The 18,218-nt window shown below is 40.2% G+C and overlaps 1 protein-coding gene across 5 annotated transcripts in view; it reads right to left on the reverse strand.

Moving 5' to 3' along the window:
- Nucleotides 1–613: 613 nt before the first annotated feature.
- Nucleotides 614–18,218, reverse strand: part of EPHA7 (EPH receptor A7) — a 168,125-nt gene continuing 150,520 nt past the window's right edge. For 3 of the 5 annotated variants that reach the window (XM_083730127.1, XM_083730128.1, XM_083730129.1), the window contains exons 11-17: nucleotides 17,616–17,801; nucleotides 16,963–17,024; nucleotides 15,593–15,802; nucleotides 12,775–12,924; nucleotides 5,957–6,150; nucleotides 4,109–4,264; nucleotides 614–3,089 (exon numbers count right to left, since the gene is read on the reverse strand). In XM_083730127.1, coding sequence (XP_083586253.1) covers nucleotides 2,975–3,089; nucleotides 4,109–4,264; nucleotides 5,957–6,150; nucleotides 12,775–12,924; nucleotides 15,593–15,802; nucleotides 16,963–17,024; nucleotides 17,616–17,801 — 1,073 coding nt within the window. In that variant the 3' untranslated portion in view covers nucleotides 614–2,974. Of the gene's footprint in view, nucleotides 3,090–4,108; nucleotides 4,265–5,956; nucleotides 11,748–12,127; nucleotides 12,925–15,592; nucleotides 15,803–16,962; nucleotides 17,025–17,615; nucleotides 17,802–18,218 lie in introns of those variants that run through there. The other 2 variants (XR_014561906.1, XR_014561907.1) reach the window with 2 other exon arrangements.

Raw genomic sequence — 18,218 nt, forward strand, 5'->3', positions numbered from 1 at the left:
GGGCCAGTCTCTCTGAATCAGCCTAACCTACCATACCTCACAGGACTGAGGTGACAATAAAATGGGTTTGGGGAGAATCCTGTAAGCCACTTCTTGGGGACGGGGGATGGTGGGATAAAAATATCACATGCACCTGAACATTTAATTGTTACCCATATAAGTCTTTTTATGCTTAAGGAATGTACCCAGAACATCTGTTTCCATGAGCTTTCTCATACAGCCAGGGATGCATGTAGAAAAGCTTGCTTTTGTGTGTCTAGGTCCTGCCCGGATCATACATTAGCCTATCTTAAGCATACCATGAAGTAAGGCCATTGGAATCAATAGTACTTAAATCCAAGTAAACATGTTTTAGATAGGGCGATAAGTCTGCATAATGAAAAGTTTGATACATCGCCTTAAGAGATCTTTGCACTTTTACAAATTGGTGAGGGGCTGGAATCATCTCTGTAGCTAAAGATAACCATTTCTATCGAACTCATAACTTAAAATGAAATTAATGAATTCGCCTGTACTTTCCAAATATCAAGGGGGGATTACACTTTTGCCATTTTACTATGGTGTGTTGTGACTGCTATAGACAGACAATGAAAAATAACCCTTATGCACACTGTTATATTTCCAAAAATATATTTACAGTCTATTACAAAGATTACAAATGGAAGTGTCTATGTAATGAGATTATGTTAATTCAAAGATTGGTTGTTTTGTTTCTCTCATTTTTTTTACAGATTTCTTTAACAAAGGGGAAATAAGAAAAAAATAGTATAATCAAAGTGATTTTTTTTCTAACAAAACAAATAAATAAAATGACAAATATAACACTGTACAGTGAACTAAAAGTGGAAGATTAGGGCGGGGGGAGGGGTAAATGATCTATTTAAGTTTTCTGTAGCTATCTTTGGTCCTAAATGTGGGAAAACACATTATGTAGCACTGAAAAACATTTTCCTTTTTTGTGATGCTCTGTAAGTAAAATAGAAAAATATAGTGCATTTTCAATGTATTCAGAGCTCACCACACAGAAATGTGTGTACAAAACAAGACAGTATAAATAAAATGTACAAGTTTTACAAAGGAACATTTACAGGGTTATACTTTTTTGTGTGGATGCCCACATTATCAAACAAGACTTAATTTATGACTGATCCCTGGGATCTTTCTCTATGAAAACCAACGGGAGCAGCCCAGTTCTCTTTGGAAGTACAGCTATTCACTGCTGGGGTAGCTCGTGATTTTCATGATTTTTTTTGACAGCATTTTATCACCTGTTTTGTATATATTCCTGCAACGCACTGTTATTGCTTATGGTAGTTCTACATTTCATTCAACTCAAGTACGCATATATTAAATTAAAACTGTTTTTTTTCTCCTAAAAAAAGAGAGTTCTCTCATTCAACAGCTACTTTTCAGTCAGAAGTCTCAAATGACTGTTTTTGTGTATGTATAGAGCAGCTTGTAAAAAAAGCAAAAAACTTGAAAATTTTCGAACTGCCACTTGCCTTACACTCAGCGGTTCTAATAGAAAATCCAAAGGCACCATCTGATAGGAACATCTCCTGTGAAAGCCTCACAGCTGCTGTTCACCTCTCATTCACTTGTATTAGGGCTTACACTGGAGGAGTGCAATCCAGAGAAAGTTAGCTGCACTCGGGCCCCATTGAAATTGCTGGGACTCCATACAGAATGTGGTAACATGTTTTTGAGACTAAGTCCCAATTGAAACCAGTAAAAATTAGTCTCAATTAAATTCTGAGTTCAGTGGGATGTAGGTATGCCTTCTGTTCTCTGGATTGCACCCCCAGGTGTTTATTTTTGCAGGAGGGACTACATTCAACTTAATCTCATATTAGCCATATGCCAGTTATTTTTCCTAGACCTTCTAATGTGGAATCTTGAAAAATTAAAGAAAGAAACAACAGCAATAGACACCAATGTGCTCTGATTAAAAGGCTAGGCAACACTACAGTACTGTACCTGTTTTGTTTTTGTTTTGACACACCTACTACAATCAATTATTCAGCAAAAGAGGTCTTAACAAGTTTAAAGTTGCAGATGTACAGCTTATATTTAACCCAGGCAACTTCCTAAAGTCATCTTTCAAGCCTTTTCTTTTAAAGTGCCTGGGCATTTTAAGGGAACATTATTGCTAGGTTCTCCGTTTTATTCATTTCCTGTTTAAAGAGACCATGTGATTTATCATACAAAATTATTTTCAAAAATATCAGAACTCTTGGCAATGTCTTTTTTTTTCCCTTCCTGATTTCCTGCCAATTAGCAAACCACATAAATGTGGTGCGGAATTAACAGACCGAAGTAAACTTCATAAAGCAAACCCTACCCCGCAACTCCATTTCAGCCAACCCAGCGGTCAGATCCACATTTCTCAGTTACACCTCTTGAGTCTGTAGAAATTCATACAATCTTTCAAAAGTCCCCAGTGTAATAATGCGTCATATGCTTAGCACTAAGAAGGTCCAAAGATATAAATGTTACATTAAAAAAAGGTCTACATGACAAATCAACACAACTGATTCCTTTTTTTTCCCCTCTTTTTTTGGGGAAAAAAGTTTGAAATGAAAGGTTTAAGGAAAATATTTTGTTGACTTTAGCAATAATATGATTTTTATCTGACAAATATACTCTTTCTTTTTCAAAATCCCTTATGTACAATTTAAAAAGTCCATTAGATAAAAAGGAGGTTAGAGAGTTCAAGGTGTTCGTAGGTGTTTCAGGTAGTACTTTGTTTATTGTCACTGCTTTCGTTGCTGCCATCAGTGGATCCATATTCCCTTTTTAAGTAAGTTTCTGGTGGCACTTAGGAGTTCAAGTCTGTAGGTGCTTCTTGTGGGCCTTCTGTGGTCTGCAGGAAGGACCCAGAAAATCATGTGTCTTCTAGCAGCACTTCATGTAGATCGAAGGCCGGCACTGTTCTCTCAAGTCTGTCACCTCCCTCGTAAGGGAGAAGCGTTTATCACACTTGGATGCCAGTGCCATGCAAATGTAACATTTGTGCTCTCATAGTCTGAATGCTGCTCATGATTTTCTTTTGATGGCCAACCAACGTGATGCCTAAGCTCATAATATCGCTGGTGGAAAGGGAAGAGAAAGGTTCAAGGTTAGGCATTTGACTGTCAGTGTATGAGGACAAAAAAGAAACATTAGCACAATTCACAGAACTGAATGATATTTTGTACATCCGGGATGTCAGTATACTTAGGCCTGATTTTCTGGTGGTTGTCTTATGGTTTATTTTATGAATTTATATACCAGTTAATCATAGAGTATCTAAGCACTGAGCAATCTCCAATTCTAATAAAAATATATAAAATCGATATAAAATTGTTTGGGATGATGGAAGTTGTAGTCCAGCAAAATCTGGAGGACCTCAGTTGGTAGAGCAAGAGACTCTTAATCTCAGAGTTGTTGGCTCGATCCCCATGTTGGGCAAAGAGATTCCTGCACTGCAGGGATTGAACTAGATGACCTTTGTGGTCCCCTCCAACTTTATTACAAGGGGTGATTAGGAGTCACAGCTCACTACAATTATCAGAATTTCTGGATTGCCCTAGATCAGGAGTAAACATGATGGGCTGCAGCTGGTGCTGGACTCCAACTCCAATCAGCCCCAGCCAGCATGGCCAATGGTCAGGGGTGATGGGAGCTGGTATACAACAATTAGAGCACATCATGTTGGTTACCCTGGCCCTACACTGTCTAGGTAATTGTCAAAGCAGTTCTAGGATTCAGACCACCTTAAAATCTGTTTACTGCTCTGGGACTAGTGAGTGAGTGGTGGACATGTCTGGAGATCCCAATGTTTTTATGCAGGTTGGCTCTGCTACAATATGTTTTAGGGTTCTTATTGACTCCTCTTTTGTGCACCTGCCTTTCCTTTATTTTTAAACAACGTGTTTAAATAATTAGAGCAATTTGTGTGAATTGATAGTGGTGGTAGGGAAAGAACCTCTAGGAGAAAAAATGCCTCTACTCCTCATTCCAGGCTTGGTGAGGAAATGATGATAGCTTGGGCCATGGTGAAAGCTATTGTGGTAACACCTATTTAAAACATCAGCCATCATAATCACATGAAAATCAAATCACTTACTCAATAGTCATCCTGGCTACTGTCTCAAGGTTATTGTAACCTGCAGCTGAAAAGTTATCCTTATATCTTTCCATCTTGATGGCTTGCAACCACTCTCCTACAGAACAAAATGTAGTGAAATCAGGTGTATTCTGATCCAGAAGAGGACTGATAGGCCTAGATCGGAAGGGAAACAGAAAGTTACTATATTTTAAGAGAAATTACAACACTAGAGAGCATTTATATTGCCTGATAGGAGTAGGAACAAATCATATCCAATTGGGTTAAAGGCACAGCAAGCACATAAGGCTTTGTCCAAATTGTTCAGTTCCAACAACAATCCCCCTTTTTCACTAGTTACCTACTAGGGTTACTGTCATACCTTGGTTGTCGAATGTAATCCGTTCCAAAAGACCGTTCAACTTCCAAAACATTCGACAACCAAGGCATGGCTTCCGATTGGTTGCAAGAGCTTCTTGCACTCAAGCGGAAGCTGCGTCGGATGTTTGGGTTTTCGGCATTTGGGAGCCAAAACGTATGATAACAGAGGCGTTTGGGAACCGAGGTTTGATTGTATTATTGTTTCTTATTTGAATTAGTGTGCTATGTCTTATACACACAATGGAGATTTGACTCTATAAAAATTCACACAAGAGGAAAGCCTCGCTCCAAACATTTTGTGATCAAATGAAGATTGGTCAAAGGGAAGAAAAGACATAGAGAAATGTGGCAACTATGATCTGACTTCTGGCACTGGGTCTAGCTAAATAGCTTCTCTGAAGGCTGGCTTTGTTTCTTGTTGAGGTTCTTTAGAATGCGATGTCTGGGAAAAGAGATGCCAAGAAGCAGGTTTTCTTTTATCCCTGTGATATCAACTCATTTTGGCTGTACAACCTGTGCTGATTCTGATAGCCTTTTTGCATGACCCAATTTTTTTATGGGTAAAATTGTAGTCCCTGTGTAGCTTGTGCCCACCTGAGACCCAGAAAACCTTCCTTCTAGAATGCACACTTATGTGGGAGTAAGCCTCACTGACCACAGAGAGACTTCCTTCCAAATACAGAAACGTGCAATACAATTTTAAATAATTATAAAAATCAAATGAATCAGAGATTAATTATTATAAATCAAAAGAGATCTGAAGATAAATAGGTCTGATATATGCAAACCAAAGAACAGCTCCATTTACTTCAGTAGAAATATGCTGGAATTTTGAAGATTTTACATTGTGGTTTTAAGTGGGTATTTCTGGATTTGACAAAAATTAACATGGAGTAAAATATAGCCAATACAGCATCTAGTGCTTGTGTGTAGTGTATGTACATACACACCCACACACAATATTTTAGAAATATTGTTAAGTATCTCTTAATTTTTTTGTTGAATTTCTGGCCTTGGATCATTTGGTGAAGAATGGGCTCTAAATACAGTAAATGAATAAATACATTTCATATGGCTGAGTCTAGGCCTTTGTAGCTGCTGCATATTTCTACCAACAGAGCAACAATAAAACAGTAAAGAGCAGCAGTTAAAACTTCATGTTTTTGTAAATTATTTTACAGCAATTTTGTTGGAAGCTGCTTTGTGCTAAACAAACTGTAGCAAATCAGGGAAATTCAAATCATACAGTGGCCTTTCTGCTTCTTTCAAAACATGGAAGCTGTTCAGGTTACTCCGTTCAGTTCCTGCTAGTTTTATGACAAGCAACACACAGCACAGTCTAGAGTATCTGCTGGTTTATCTTTGTAAAGGCAGCCTAAACAGGGGATGTTTCTGTACACCCTGCAGCGGATAACAGCAGCTGAACTGAATGAAGAAATACAGCCTAAAAATCTGGCCTACGACTTAGAAACAGCACCAGTAACTTACCTGCTACAGGTTCCCAGAGGGGTTTTCAAGCTGTTTGGGTTCCGAATCATCTTGTCCAGAATGCCCACTATTTGCTCAAACTTTGGCCTTTCCGCACGCTCTTTCTGCCAGCAATCTAGCATCAGCTGGTGAAGGCCTGCTGGGCAGTCCATGGGTGCTGGCAAGCGATAGCCTTCTTCAATTGCTTTTATAACCTAAAAGACAAAACAACGTTGTTTTGAATTTTTCACGGCCCATGAAGAATCAAGCAGGCAAATTAAGCAATCAAAGCTTTATGAAATGTATCTTTCAAACAGAGCCTGTTGTTTTGACACATGCATTCGTGTTGCTGTATAATAAACTTGTTTTTATTTTCCATGCTTATTAAACAGATTATTCTGTGGTGTATGCTGAGAACCTGGTTGCATTACCTAGTCAAATCAGCAGCAGGAAACAGCAATTAAATTCACCAAGGGTGCAGCTGATAAATTGATACATGGAGATGCTCTTTGAAGGCAACAGCATTTGCCCAAAACCTCCCCCCCCTTCATTTCCCCTCCAGGAATACACACAGCATTTAAATTAACAGAGGTTTAGGCATCGGTGCATGCTATGCAAGAAAAGTATCTGGAAATCACTGTACATAAAAGGTACTTTCTAAAAAAGCACTTTCCCTTAATATTCACCCTTACAGTGGGCACAACTGGATCTGAATGCAATGTGACATGTATAAGCATAGCTTGGCTGGGTAATATCTTAATGAATCAGGAGAAGGAAAGTCCATTATTAATAAGAAAATGTGGCATGTTGTGATATGGTGCAGGGCAGTTAATGTCTGTAGGAAGAGTTACACCCACTGCTTGATTTTCTAGCAAAACTCATTTGAGGTTTAAGTAAAAGAGGGAGGGGGAAATAATTATAGGAAACTGCTAAATGCCCCTAGGACAGGATAAGAAACCATGATGGGAAGCAATGAGCTGATTAAAAAAAAAGTCATATAAAGCGTTAAAATATTGTTTCAGGGTGGGGTGGGTATTTCAAATATCGACAGACATAACTGTGTTAGAATTGCTAAGGAAGAGTGCTTGTTCCTCAGGAGTAAGTAGCACAGGACTCTTTCCTTTGCAGCAGTCTACAGAGAAAGCCAACCTTGGGGCTTTCTTCTGGGGTTAACCCTAGGATACAAAGCTGTCATGATAAATAAAAGCTGGTGAGAATTCAAAGCTTTTGTTCAATATATATTATATGCGCATGTTGGAATGTCAATTGAAGGAGGATTTTAAAGAATGAAAAGTAGACTCCAAGAATTTTCAAAATCTCCCAGTGCACTGCAGAAAAATATAACAATGTGTAATGCCATATACACAGGCATCAATGACATATATATGAACAGAGGAAGCCAAAATCCCATTGGATGCAGGCTGCAAATATTGTAAACGTTTGAAAACACAGGGTGATTGTCACTTAGCGCTCCTATCACTTTTGTGCCAAAGGAAGCATCCACTCTCATAATTTTGTGTGTGTGATTCTCCCTCTGCTGCAGACACCAGCACCTCCCCACCTACAAAAAAATTTTTTTTATGGATTGTGGGGTCCTCTAGAAGAGATTTTTTTGGAAGCTGTGGTAGCTGCCAGGGAGAGAAGGAAATAGTCAATATCACCTTCCCTCTTCTGAGTGGAAACCTACAGCTGAATCCAGAGCTCTCGTACACTTACAAAGTTGGAGGGTACTCCACATTCAAACTGAAAGGTCACAAACCACTTTTGTGGTTGTAGCTTTACTTCAAATAATATCCATAATGCTAAGGTTAATGTTATCTAACGTGTTCATTCTCAGGCCACAGGCATTTCAATAGCTGTAATTTTGTGTTTTCTTATTCTATAACTCTATTACGCATGGTAATGGGTGAGTGTGGATAAAACACACAGAGATTCCTGGAGCTCTGATGTTTAGCTTGGGTTAAACATCAAATTTTTCAAATCTGAAATTTTTCAAATCTGAAATTTTTCAAATCTGAAATTTGGAGAGTTCAGAACTGTGTAAGGTATACATGTGGAAAGTCAATCTCTCTCTGTGAGTGTGTGTGTGTAATTATACAAAATGATGATGCAGTAATTATGCTCTTCGAACTAAAAATGTGTTTATGATGAAAATTCAACTCAGACACTTATTAATAAAATGTGAGTACTCCGCAGAATTTCCAAAGGAATTAGAGATGAGAGATATACAAATACGACATGCCTTGTCGATCTCTCACAGTAATTGGAACACAATTATTTGACTGATTGCCGTCAATTGATCTAGAAATCCAAGACATGACCATGGCAGAACATATCACCTAGACAGCAAAAGCGAAGCAATGAAAGAAGTGCAACAAAATATGCATTAGCAGGCATGATGGCAAATATATTTTCTTGATTGTAGAAAATTCCATGGTGTTGAGAAATGACTAACAGCAAAGGTTAATGGTTCACCTTTTTTTAAAAGATAAAAGAAAAAGCTTATACTTCTTTTACACATGAACGCTGAACAAATAAAACCAGAAATTCAAATAGTTTTTGTTTAAGACCATTCTGAATGAGAGAAATAAGGTAAGTGATTCTAAGATTTAAAGTCAAAGCATAATGATGGGGACCGACAAGATGCACTAAAACCACCACCACAACAAATGGTATGAGGTCAATTTTTCACATTATTTGGCTTAGTTCCAGCACATATGCTATTTTAAGTAGTGAATATATATTTAAATGAATTTATAGCCATGTAAACTGGATAAGAACACTAGCTATTTCAGTAGGAAAATAGGTACCAACCCATCTTTGTCTTGCCATACGAAACCAGATTAAATAAATTAGTCCCTCTCATCTGACTTACTCCACTTTACATACTGTACTGGTGAATACAAATGACACAAAATGCAGTTAACATGATTGTGTGAAACCTGATTGTAAAAGTGTAGCATTAGTCTAAATTAATGAGAATACTACATACTTTATTTAGGTACCACTTGCCTCGCCTGCTCTGGAGTGTAGGACGTGAACCAATGGCTTCAAGTTACAAGGAAGGAGATTCTGACTAAACATCAGGAAGAACTTTCTCATGGTAAGATCTGCTTGACAGTGGAACCCTTGGAAGGTGGTAGATGCTCCTTCCTTGGGGGTTTTTAAACAGAGGTTGGATAGCCATCTGTCATGGATGCTTTAGCTGAGAGTCCTGCATTGCAGGGGGTTGGACTGGCTGATTCTTGGGGTTCACAATTCTATTGTTCTATGTCACAACTATCCCTTGTGCTTGTTTATCATTTCTTTTCTGATTTGCTTAGTTTGTAGAGCAGTAGTTCAACACATCTTCATCCCATCCCATCCTGGTAGGCTTAAAATATTTAAGTTGCATTCTTGAATGCACTTGCCTGGAAGTAAGCCCTATTGAAGTGAACGGGACTTACTTCTGAATAGACATGTGCAACATTGCACTGAAAACCTCATTTCAGTTGAGCAGGAAATAAATTAACTGCTAACTAGAATATAACTGGTATGTTGTTCTCACTGTCAGACAATTTGCTCTGTTTACCTATTTACAAATTGAGCCCATACATTAAGCCCAATGCAAAATTTCAGCAAGAAGTATGAAAATACAGATTTTGTCTGTTGCTTTCCCTTCTCCTAACAGTTCTTTCCTTATGTCTTTTTTGAAAGATAGGTAAGCTTTGCCTTTGAGGCATCTTAGATTCCTGTCAGACACCTTTTATGTTTGAATCTAGTACAGAAGGAAGGTGTCAAAAGGAATGAAACTCGACTGGGTGTCGAGGGAATGTAAATATTTCTCTCTCCCTGCCCCAAGGACTTGTTTGCCCATATTTTGACAGTCCATGAAATCTCTGACACTGAGACCTGTCAAATATTAACAACTTTGCTCTCTGCCAAACTGACTCATCATTTAGATTTTATATGGTAGATTAGGAAAAAAAACGCACCAAAAAAAGTACTCTCTGATGTCAATCATTTTTAAAAAAACAACAGGGAAATAACATGATTTCTCTCATCATTTATTTACACACACACACACACACACTTATTTCTAAATGGAAATTCACTTGGTATCTGCAGTTTGATTCCCATATTTTATATAACGGAAATAAAGTTGAAACCAGAGTAGCTAATAGTACCATACTAAGGGAAAGAGCACACACTGCATCAAATATTGGCCTCCCTGTATTGAGAAATTCTCCCTAGTCCTTTGTTTTTCACAGCAGTAGGCCATGTGGTAGGGCTGCACTGCTCATTTGACTTCTGTCCAGCTGAGTCACTGCAGCATACTGGGATGGAGAGCAGTGGCAAGGTTGGCATGGTGGAAATGTCCTGGGAGGAGCACCATATTGGCATCACCAGCACATTTGTACTGTGCCAACCCTACCTTGGCACAAACATTCTACTTGTCCCCCTCTCCTTCCCCTGCCTGTTGTTTCAGGGGGCGGGGCAGTGTCTCTTTACCCTGCAGAGCAGATTTAGAGATTTAGCATGATGCTAAAGCAGCCCTAACTTCACCTCCATCTCTTTGGACATGGAGATGCCAGCACTGGTGCAGACAAACTTCACAGAGCCAGCCCACACAGAGGAATATGCCCATTCATCTGTCCAGTCTTGGGCAGATGTATACGAACAGCTGTACTTGCCATGTTCTCTTCAAAGGGAAGGTGCAGGAGGTGTCTTCCTTGTTGAATCAGTGTCAAAGCTTGTGGTCAGCCGTGCATTTAACCTCTCATGTATCTGAGGATTTCAGCAAGAGTTCCATCTTGTCTCTCATACCTTTTAACATTTATATGAAGGCACTGGAAGAAGTCATCCAGGGAGTAAGGAGAAGCTCTTTAGATGTTGGACTAGTACTAGGGGTGTTGAGCTGTATAAGGGCTTATAAACTGAGACTGAATTATAAACTGAGACTGACTAGCTAGAGGCAGGAATAGTGGGCAGCACCAGCGTCTAGGAGCCAGGGAGATGGCCTGTTCTGAATGGAGTTACATTCCTGCCAAAAGAACAGCTTGGGGATGCTCCTGGAGGTAGCATTGTCACTAGAAGCTCAGATTACAATTGTAAGTAAGTTTGTAACTTAGGCCAAACTGTACCGTCTATTGATCTGAAGAAATATTTTGTGTCCAAATAAAGAACTAATTTAGATATAGCTCTGTTCCACAGCCATGGACCTTTGTGCTTAAAATTAAAGCTTTGGTAAAGCCAAGTCCCCTGGCTACCCTGTTCAAGGAATAATCCTCTTCAAAAGGGTTAGTCACAGGGAACTTCCAGACACAAGAATCTGCTCTAAAATACTCTTGTAAGGGCTAGATTGGGTGCCATGTAAACAAGCCCTCAATCTGCACCTGTGTAAACAAGCCTGAGGCCAAGATCAAGGGTGTGGAGATGACTACATGTTTTCATTTTTCCTGTTTTGTAAGGGAAAAAAGTGACAGCCTAAGTCCTACCTAGAATGAGGATGCATATAGTGTTATGAAAAGGGTTTGTTTTCTCATTGTAGGATTATATTATTTTCCCTGAAGACAACATGGAATAAAGGTTCAGTTGTAAAATGTTGAGAAGAAATCAGCTATTATGGATGAATAGTTATTCATTACTCCCTCTCTCTAAGTTTTAGAAGAGGATGATTAATAGGCTAGTGTTTTGGGGGTTTTGTAATGGTGTTGTTGAAACTTACAGAATTTGTGGGCTTTAACAAAACCCCCAAAACTGTCTAGGATCCAAAGTGCCCTTGCATGTCCTTGCCAACTTGCTTTCAGAGGTCTCCAAACACCAAGAGTGACTTTTTAAGATGTCTAAAGGCAACAATAGGGACGCGGGTGGCGCTGTGGGTAAAACCTCAGCGCCTAGGACTTGCCGATCGCATGGTCGGCGGTTCGAATCTCCGCGGCGGGGTGCACTCCCGTCATTCGGTCCCAGCGACTGCTAACCTAGCAGTTCGAAAGCACCCCCGGGTGCAAGTAGATAAATAGGGACCGCTTACCAGCGGGAAGGTAAACGGCGTTCCGTGTGCTGCGCTGGCTCGCCAGATGCAGCTTGTCACACTGGCCACGTGACCCAGAAGTGTCTGCAGACAGCGCTGGCTCCCGGCCTATAGAATGAGATGAGCGCACAACCCTAGAGTCTGTCAAGAGTGGCCCGTACGGGCAGGGGTACCTTTACCTTTTAAAGGCAACAATGGCTGGAAAAGCCTGAACATCATAACTGACCCTTATCCCAGCTTTTGGCCCAGTCCTCTACACACTTACCTGTGAACTCAATGAGTCTTACTTCTGAGTAGACATGTGCAGGATTGTGCTATTTGCCTACTAGGTTATGCGTTATGTAGTCTCTTTCTGTGTATGCTGCTTGCTATGCCCTATTAATGAACTATAAAATAATGAAACAGCTAGCACCAGTATTTATGATAAAATAATAGAGATGTAGCTAAAAAGATAATTAAAACAATATGTGGAATTCAGCATCACATTAATGCAATTGTTCTGTCAGCGCAAGCATTTCTATTTGCCGGATGGAACAATCACCCCTTCCTCACACACACTCCAGAGTGGATTTGGAGGAGGAAGTGGTCAAACTCCAGTGTACTAGTGGGAGCCCTTGAGCTGGCTTCCCACTAGCTGGCTAGTGCTAATAAATTTATACCTTTCCAAAATAAGTTTCTATTTCCCTTTTATAATATTATTATTAGTTGTTCTTCAAGTCTTTGGGTGTGTTGCTAGAGAGAAAACCCTAATCCATATATCATTTGCAAGTTCTATTATCCAGCGCTGTGCATTAGAAGAAACAGAACATGCATTTTTGGAACTTACATCTTGATTTGACATATCCCAGTATGGCCTCTCTCCGTAAGACATGACTTCCCACATTACTATTCCATAACTCCATACGTCACTTGCTGATGTAAACTTGCGATACTGTATGGCCTCAGGAGCTGTCCATCTTACTGGTATTTTCCCACCCTATAGAAAAAGAAAGTTTCTGAAACAAACTTACAGTAACACCATCCATACATGAAAGCATTAGATGACAGGCGGCTTGTTAGATCTTCTTGCAATCATAAAAGAAAATTAAAACCAAGGAAGTAAATTATGCCTGTGCTTCTTTAAATCTTGCATCATCTCACAGATTATAGCCATTCCTCCCTCCTACAACCTATATGATATACAGAGCAGCTACAACTGGGCTGCACCACTTCAGATCATTGCAAGGATGACATGGTTAAATATAACGAGATATAAATGTTTATTATACATGGAAAACTAGAATACCAGGAAGAAACTTTTTCTTATCTTGTCATCTTCCCAATACGCTAGTTTGTAATGTACTGAGAACCTCCACAATTAAAAATGCACTTTCTCCTCCTTAACATGTTGGTTTTCCATCATTCAGGGAGCTCAAGAGAATATAAAAACATCCATTAGAGGACTGGGCTGGGAGAGCAGTGTGCAGATGCCATAATCCAGCATTTGGCAGAGGACAGCAGCAATCATTGCACCTGTGGGCCAATGACATTAATACTCACCTTCCTTGAGCACTGGTGAAAGCTCCACAGGTACTGTATTTTAGGGTAGGGGAATCTGTGGCACTCCAGATGTTCTTCAGCTCCAACTGCCATCAGCACCAGCCAGAATGGTCAGTGATGATGGAAATTATTGTGGAGGACACCTGACTTACCCACACCTGTTGTATTGTAATGAGCTTGCTAATGAGCATGAATTTTCACTCCCCCCCTTTTTTTACTGGCACCTTTACTCTGAGACTCTGAGTCAGTTTAGGATTATTAACAGGGATTATTTCAAGCCTGTTGTCCCAAATTGCATAGTTAGAGCTGCTGGTTAGCATGTGCTCAGGGGCGTAGGAAGGTGGGTGGCCGGGTGTCATCCCTGAGGGGGGTGTGTGTGTGACAAATTCCCTCCTGGGCATATTGCTGCACCACCCCCCTGGATGCCAATTGCCCCCAATGGGTGCTGATCACTCCCCCTGGGCGGCTCCCCCTGCTCCCCGGGTGCTTGAGCGGCTTGGTCCACTGCTGCATGTGCTAACATGTTTACTTGATTAGTTAAACCCATTGGTGAGGAGCCTCTGGCCCAAGGACTAAATATGGCCTGTAGGGCCTTTCCATCCAACACACAGCCTCCTCTCCTCACCCTGCCCCATAGCATTTAGGCTTTTAAAAAGCTTGCATTTCTTCCGGGAAGGGAGGGGTCGTTAGGTGCTAGGAGTAACCCTCCCTCTGTGCTGCAAAACTTGTAGCAATTATACTTAAAAACAAAATGCTTTCACTGGTACCAATGCAAGCTTTTAAAAGCAGAAATGTTATGCAGCATGGAATCTTTTTTTTTTGGGGGGGGGGAGGTTTGCATCTGTAGAGGGAAGCCTAACTCCCACCTCCCCATGAGCTGCAACCCACGTGAAAGTCACCCCAAAGCAGCACGTAGACTTTCATTTGTGCCAATAGGAGCATGTTTTAAACTCTTAAGTGCTGCATGGGGAGGGGCAGGGGGAAACAGAAGCAGGACAGAAGAGACGGTTTAGTGGATGGGTGGGGTGTGTGAATACTTTGGCCTTGTCCACTGTTTTTACTGACAGCTGGCCACTGAATTTTTTTTTCATGAGGGAATGTAGCCCTCAGGCTTGGGCTGAAAAAACTTTCCCATCCCCAACATTAACAGTTTACTGAGTCTTGGTGAGACTCTGCCCTTGTTCCTAACGGGTACATTTTGGTCTGTCGTGGTAATCAGTGTTGGTGTAGATGGTGGCAGAATAGTCTCCCAACTTCAACCTGTTATCCGTAGCTCCCACCTATATTCCATGCTGCCACTTTTCAGCACTGGTCTCACATGAAAGAGAACTTTTGATGTGTGTGGATTGGAAAATGTATACTGCTAGAACAGGTGTGTATCAAAGGAGGGCAGCCACTTGCTGAACTCAAGAGAAAGCTGTTTTTCAAGGAGTTTGAGATTAATAGGATTCTTAATCTTTTGAAATTAGTGAGGTGGGATTCACATTTTATTTTAGTTGCGCCATCTTTACCATGTGCTCCTGGCTTGCTCCCTCAATCCCAGTCTCCTCCCCCCATTTCTACTGAGTCTTGCATGGAGTTCTATTGCATTATTACTCTTAATATTAACTCTCACAGTTAAATGATTGGCCGGCAATTCCTTTGTTTAGAGACCCTGCTTGTTACTAGCCCAGGATACTGGAGTGATGATGATCAATGGGAGCAAATGTCTGGCAGATAGAGACTTTTATACTGGAAAGCATTCAGATCTTGGAGAAGTCACACACCTACTTCTCTAAATAAGTTTGTGTGTGAGAAACAAAAACAGGAGGTAGGGAGAAAGAACAGAATTGGATAAGGGCACCCCTGAAGATCTGATGTGGGATAGTGGTGCTACCATCTTGTAAGAATGTGCATGCCACCTGCATCCACCTGTGCTCTACACATGTATTTGGATATAACACAAATAATACAAAAATGTCACAGGTCACCAGTGTTTTTTCATCTAAAGGTCACTTGACTTGTGAAGCACAGCCCTTGGAAATTCTCACCACTCCTGGGAGTGGGGAATGGGCAACAATATACTTGAGCGAACTGTGCTTTTTTCCGTTTAATGTGCAACTCACTGTTGTAGTGTAGACAGCTTCTGGGTCATCTTCTATAACTCTGGAGAGGCCAAAGTCTGACACTTTGCAAACAAGATTGCTGTTGACCAGAATGTTGCGTGCTGCTAAGTCCCTGTGCACGTATCCCATATCAGCCAAGTATCTCATTCCAGCGGCAATTCCTCTCAACATGCCCACCAGCTGAATTACTGTAAATTGCCCATCATGTTTCTGAAGTAAAAGAAAGAAGCAGAGAAATGCGTCTTAGAGCAGCTGAGAGGGAAGGATAAAAACATTGTTAAAATCCTGGTGCTTTAAGGCCAGGCCTTCCACAGCCCCGTGTCTGCAAATTCCACATGTAATATGTCATTAGTGCCTCCATCTCATGCATGACTTGCCTCCCACAACCCACATGTAAGACATGAAGTGTCGCTCTGGTCTTCACATGTGCAGTCCGTCAACCCCCACCTCCCACCCTAGCAGCAGATCAATCGTAAGAGAAACCCTGTTAGTATATGAATATATATGTGTAAATCCTGATTTTCATTAAACCTTTTCCAAAGGGTAGAGGAATGGGTTACTCCATGAGAGCTATGAATATACTGGTCCTTAGCTTTATGTAAAAATGTATTTTGAGGACAAGAGTATATATTACATGGCATTTATGCTGGCATCCATGCTCCTAAAGTGTGAACTGCATAATAAGAAAGTGAGCTGTTGTGATACGAATCATGAGCGCAGCCAGGATTTTTGTTAGGGGTGGCAGAACTGATGTGATTGGTCAGTTAGTTAAGTATTTCTATTGTTTTACTCACTCTAGGGGAGGACAGCTGCCCCCCCCCTGCCCCTCTGGCTACGCCCATGATTATCAATATTATACTTGGGGATCAATGCAGCAGATTTAGCTTACTGATGCTAACAGTTATGTACTTTGCTTTTTAGACTTTGTAGTGTTTAGCAAGTTGTCTACCATAAATGGTAAACAGTCACAAAAAGTTGTAAAATCTCTCTTAGGACTGGGGGGAGGGAATACTTCATTTCTGAATTACTGCTGCACTTAATTTAAGGACTCTTTCTTTTCTACAATGTTGAAAAGATACAAATATGATTTTGAAGCATGTGTTCCCACAATATGGCTTCAGGTCCCTTTCGATGATGGTAATCAAAACCACAATATCTGTCCCACATTGGATCACTTAGATGGCCAAAAATGTTTTCGTTTGATCCCGTCTGGTCTTCTAATTTCTAATCTGATTTTTCAGAGACCATTCAGAGATCTCTTAATGTTTGGCGTGTTCTCATTTTACACTGAAAATGTTTTATTATGCTAAATTGGTAGCATATATATTTTATTTTGAAGTGAAGTATGTTTCCCTCTAGCATTCACTCACCCTGAGAAATGCATCCAGAGCTCCATTCTCCATGTATTCTATTACAATCATGACTGGTTTCCCTAAAAAAGAAAGAAGAAAGGGGGGCACATTTTGTTTAAAGGAATCATAATCTGAGCAGAGTGGTTCCCTCCACTCTTGATAAAACATATGTTGTTCCTTTGAAGGGCTGAATAGTTGAGGCATGAGTGCTCCTGAAGCTTCCAAAACTGTTACTGAGATCTAAAAGGCCCTTAAATGTCTGTGTGCAGAATATGGTCATGATTCGCAAAAGTTAAACCGTACAAATCAAAATGTCAGTGCGTTCTCCTGACTCCCGCTGTGTGAAGAGAATTCTGGGGAAATGGCACTTCAGATAATATGAAAGGACATAAGAAACCTTATCTTCCTACATGGTATTTGAGGCTAAATGGGACTAGGAAAAATAAATATTCCAAAGTTCTTCATCTTTTCATCATCCACTGATCTTATTTCTCTTTCGCTCTAATTTTGTTGCATAAACTAAGCATTCTCTTAGTTAGTTACACATCAGAAGAAAATCTGTTAATCTATGCAGCACATCTCTGTCTTTTGAATTGCTGACTATGAAAACTTTGTAACAATGTATTGCCTTTTAGTATGTTGTCTAAAGGTCAGATCTGGTAGTTAATTACCTCTGGTAACCACCCCTTCTAAATGAACAACGTTGGGGTGATCAAACTGTCCCATGATGCTCGCCTCACAAAGAAAATCCCTTCTTTGCTTTTCAGTGAAGCCTACTTTTAAGGTTTTAATGGCCACAGCAACATCTCTCTTGCCTGGAAGCTTTAGGCGCCCACTGCATACTTCTCCAAACTCTCCTGAAATGGAAAACATATCATCTGTTAGGAAATCACCGATACAGGATCAGAATTATGTATGTTCCAATGCATTTAGATGTCAACTGAACACTCCCACTTAATGCTATGCTAGATTTGAATCAAATCAACAAGGGCATAACCCAACCAAGGTTAAATGCCTCCAAGCTGCAGTAATTTCAATGGAAAATATTTAAGCACATGGTTGAAATCAAAGAAATATAAAAGAGCAAATGAGCAAATTTTTGCCTATTCTATAGCAAGGTGAGGAAGCTATAAAAGCGAAGGACTGTGATGGCAGAGTCAATAGTACAGTACAGACAATAGTATAGCACGCAATGGTTGTGCACAACAGGAGTATCATAAACATGTTGGCAGGGAACAGAAAATTATACTGCCCTCATCAAAATCAACCACTCA

Source organism: Podarcis gaigeae (assembly GCF_964106915.1).
Source record: "Podarcis gaigeae genome assembly, chromosome: 3".
In the NCBI taxonomy this organism is placed as follows: Eukaryota; Metazoa; Chordata; class Lepidosauria; order Squamata; family Lacertidae; genus Podarcis; species Podarcis gaigeae.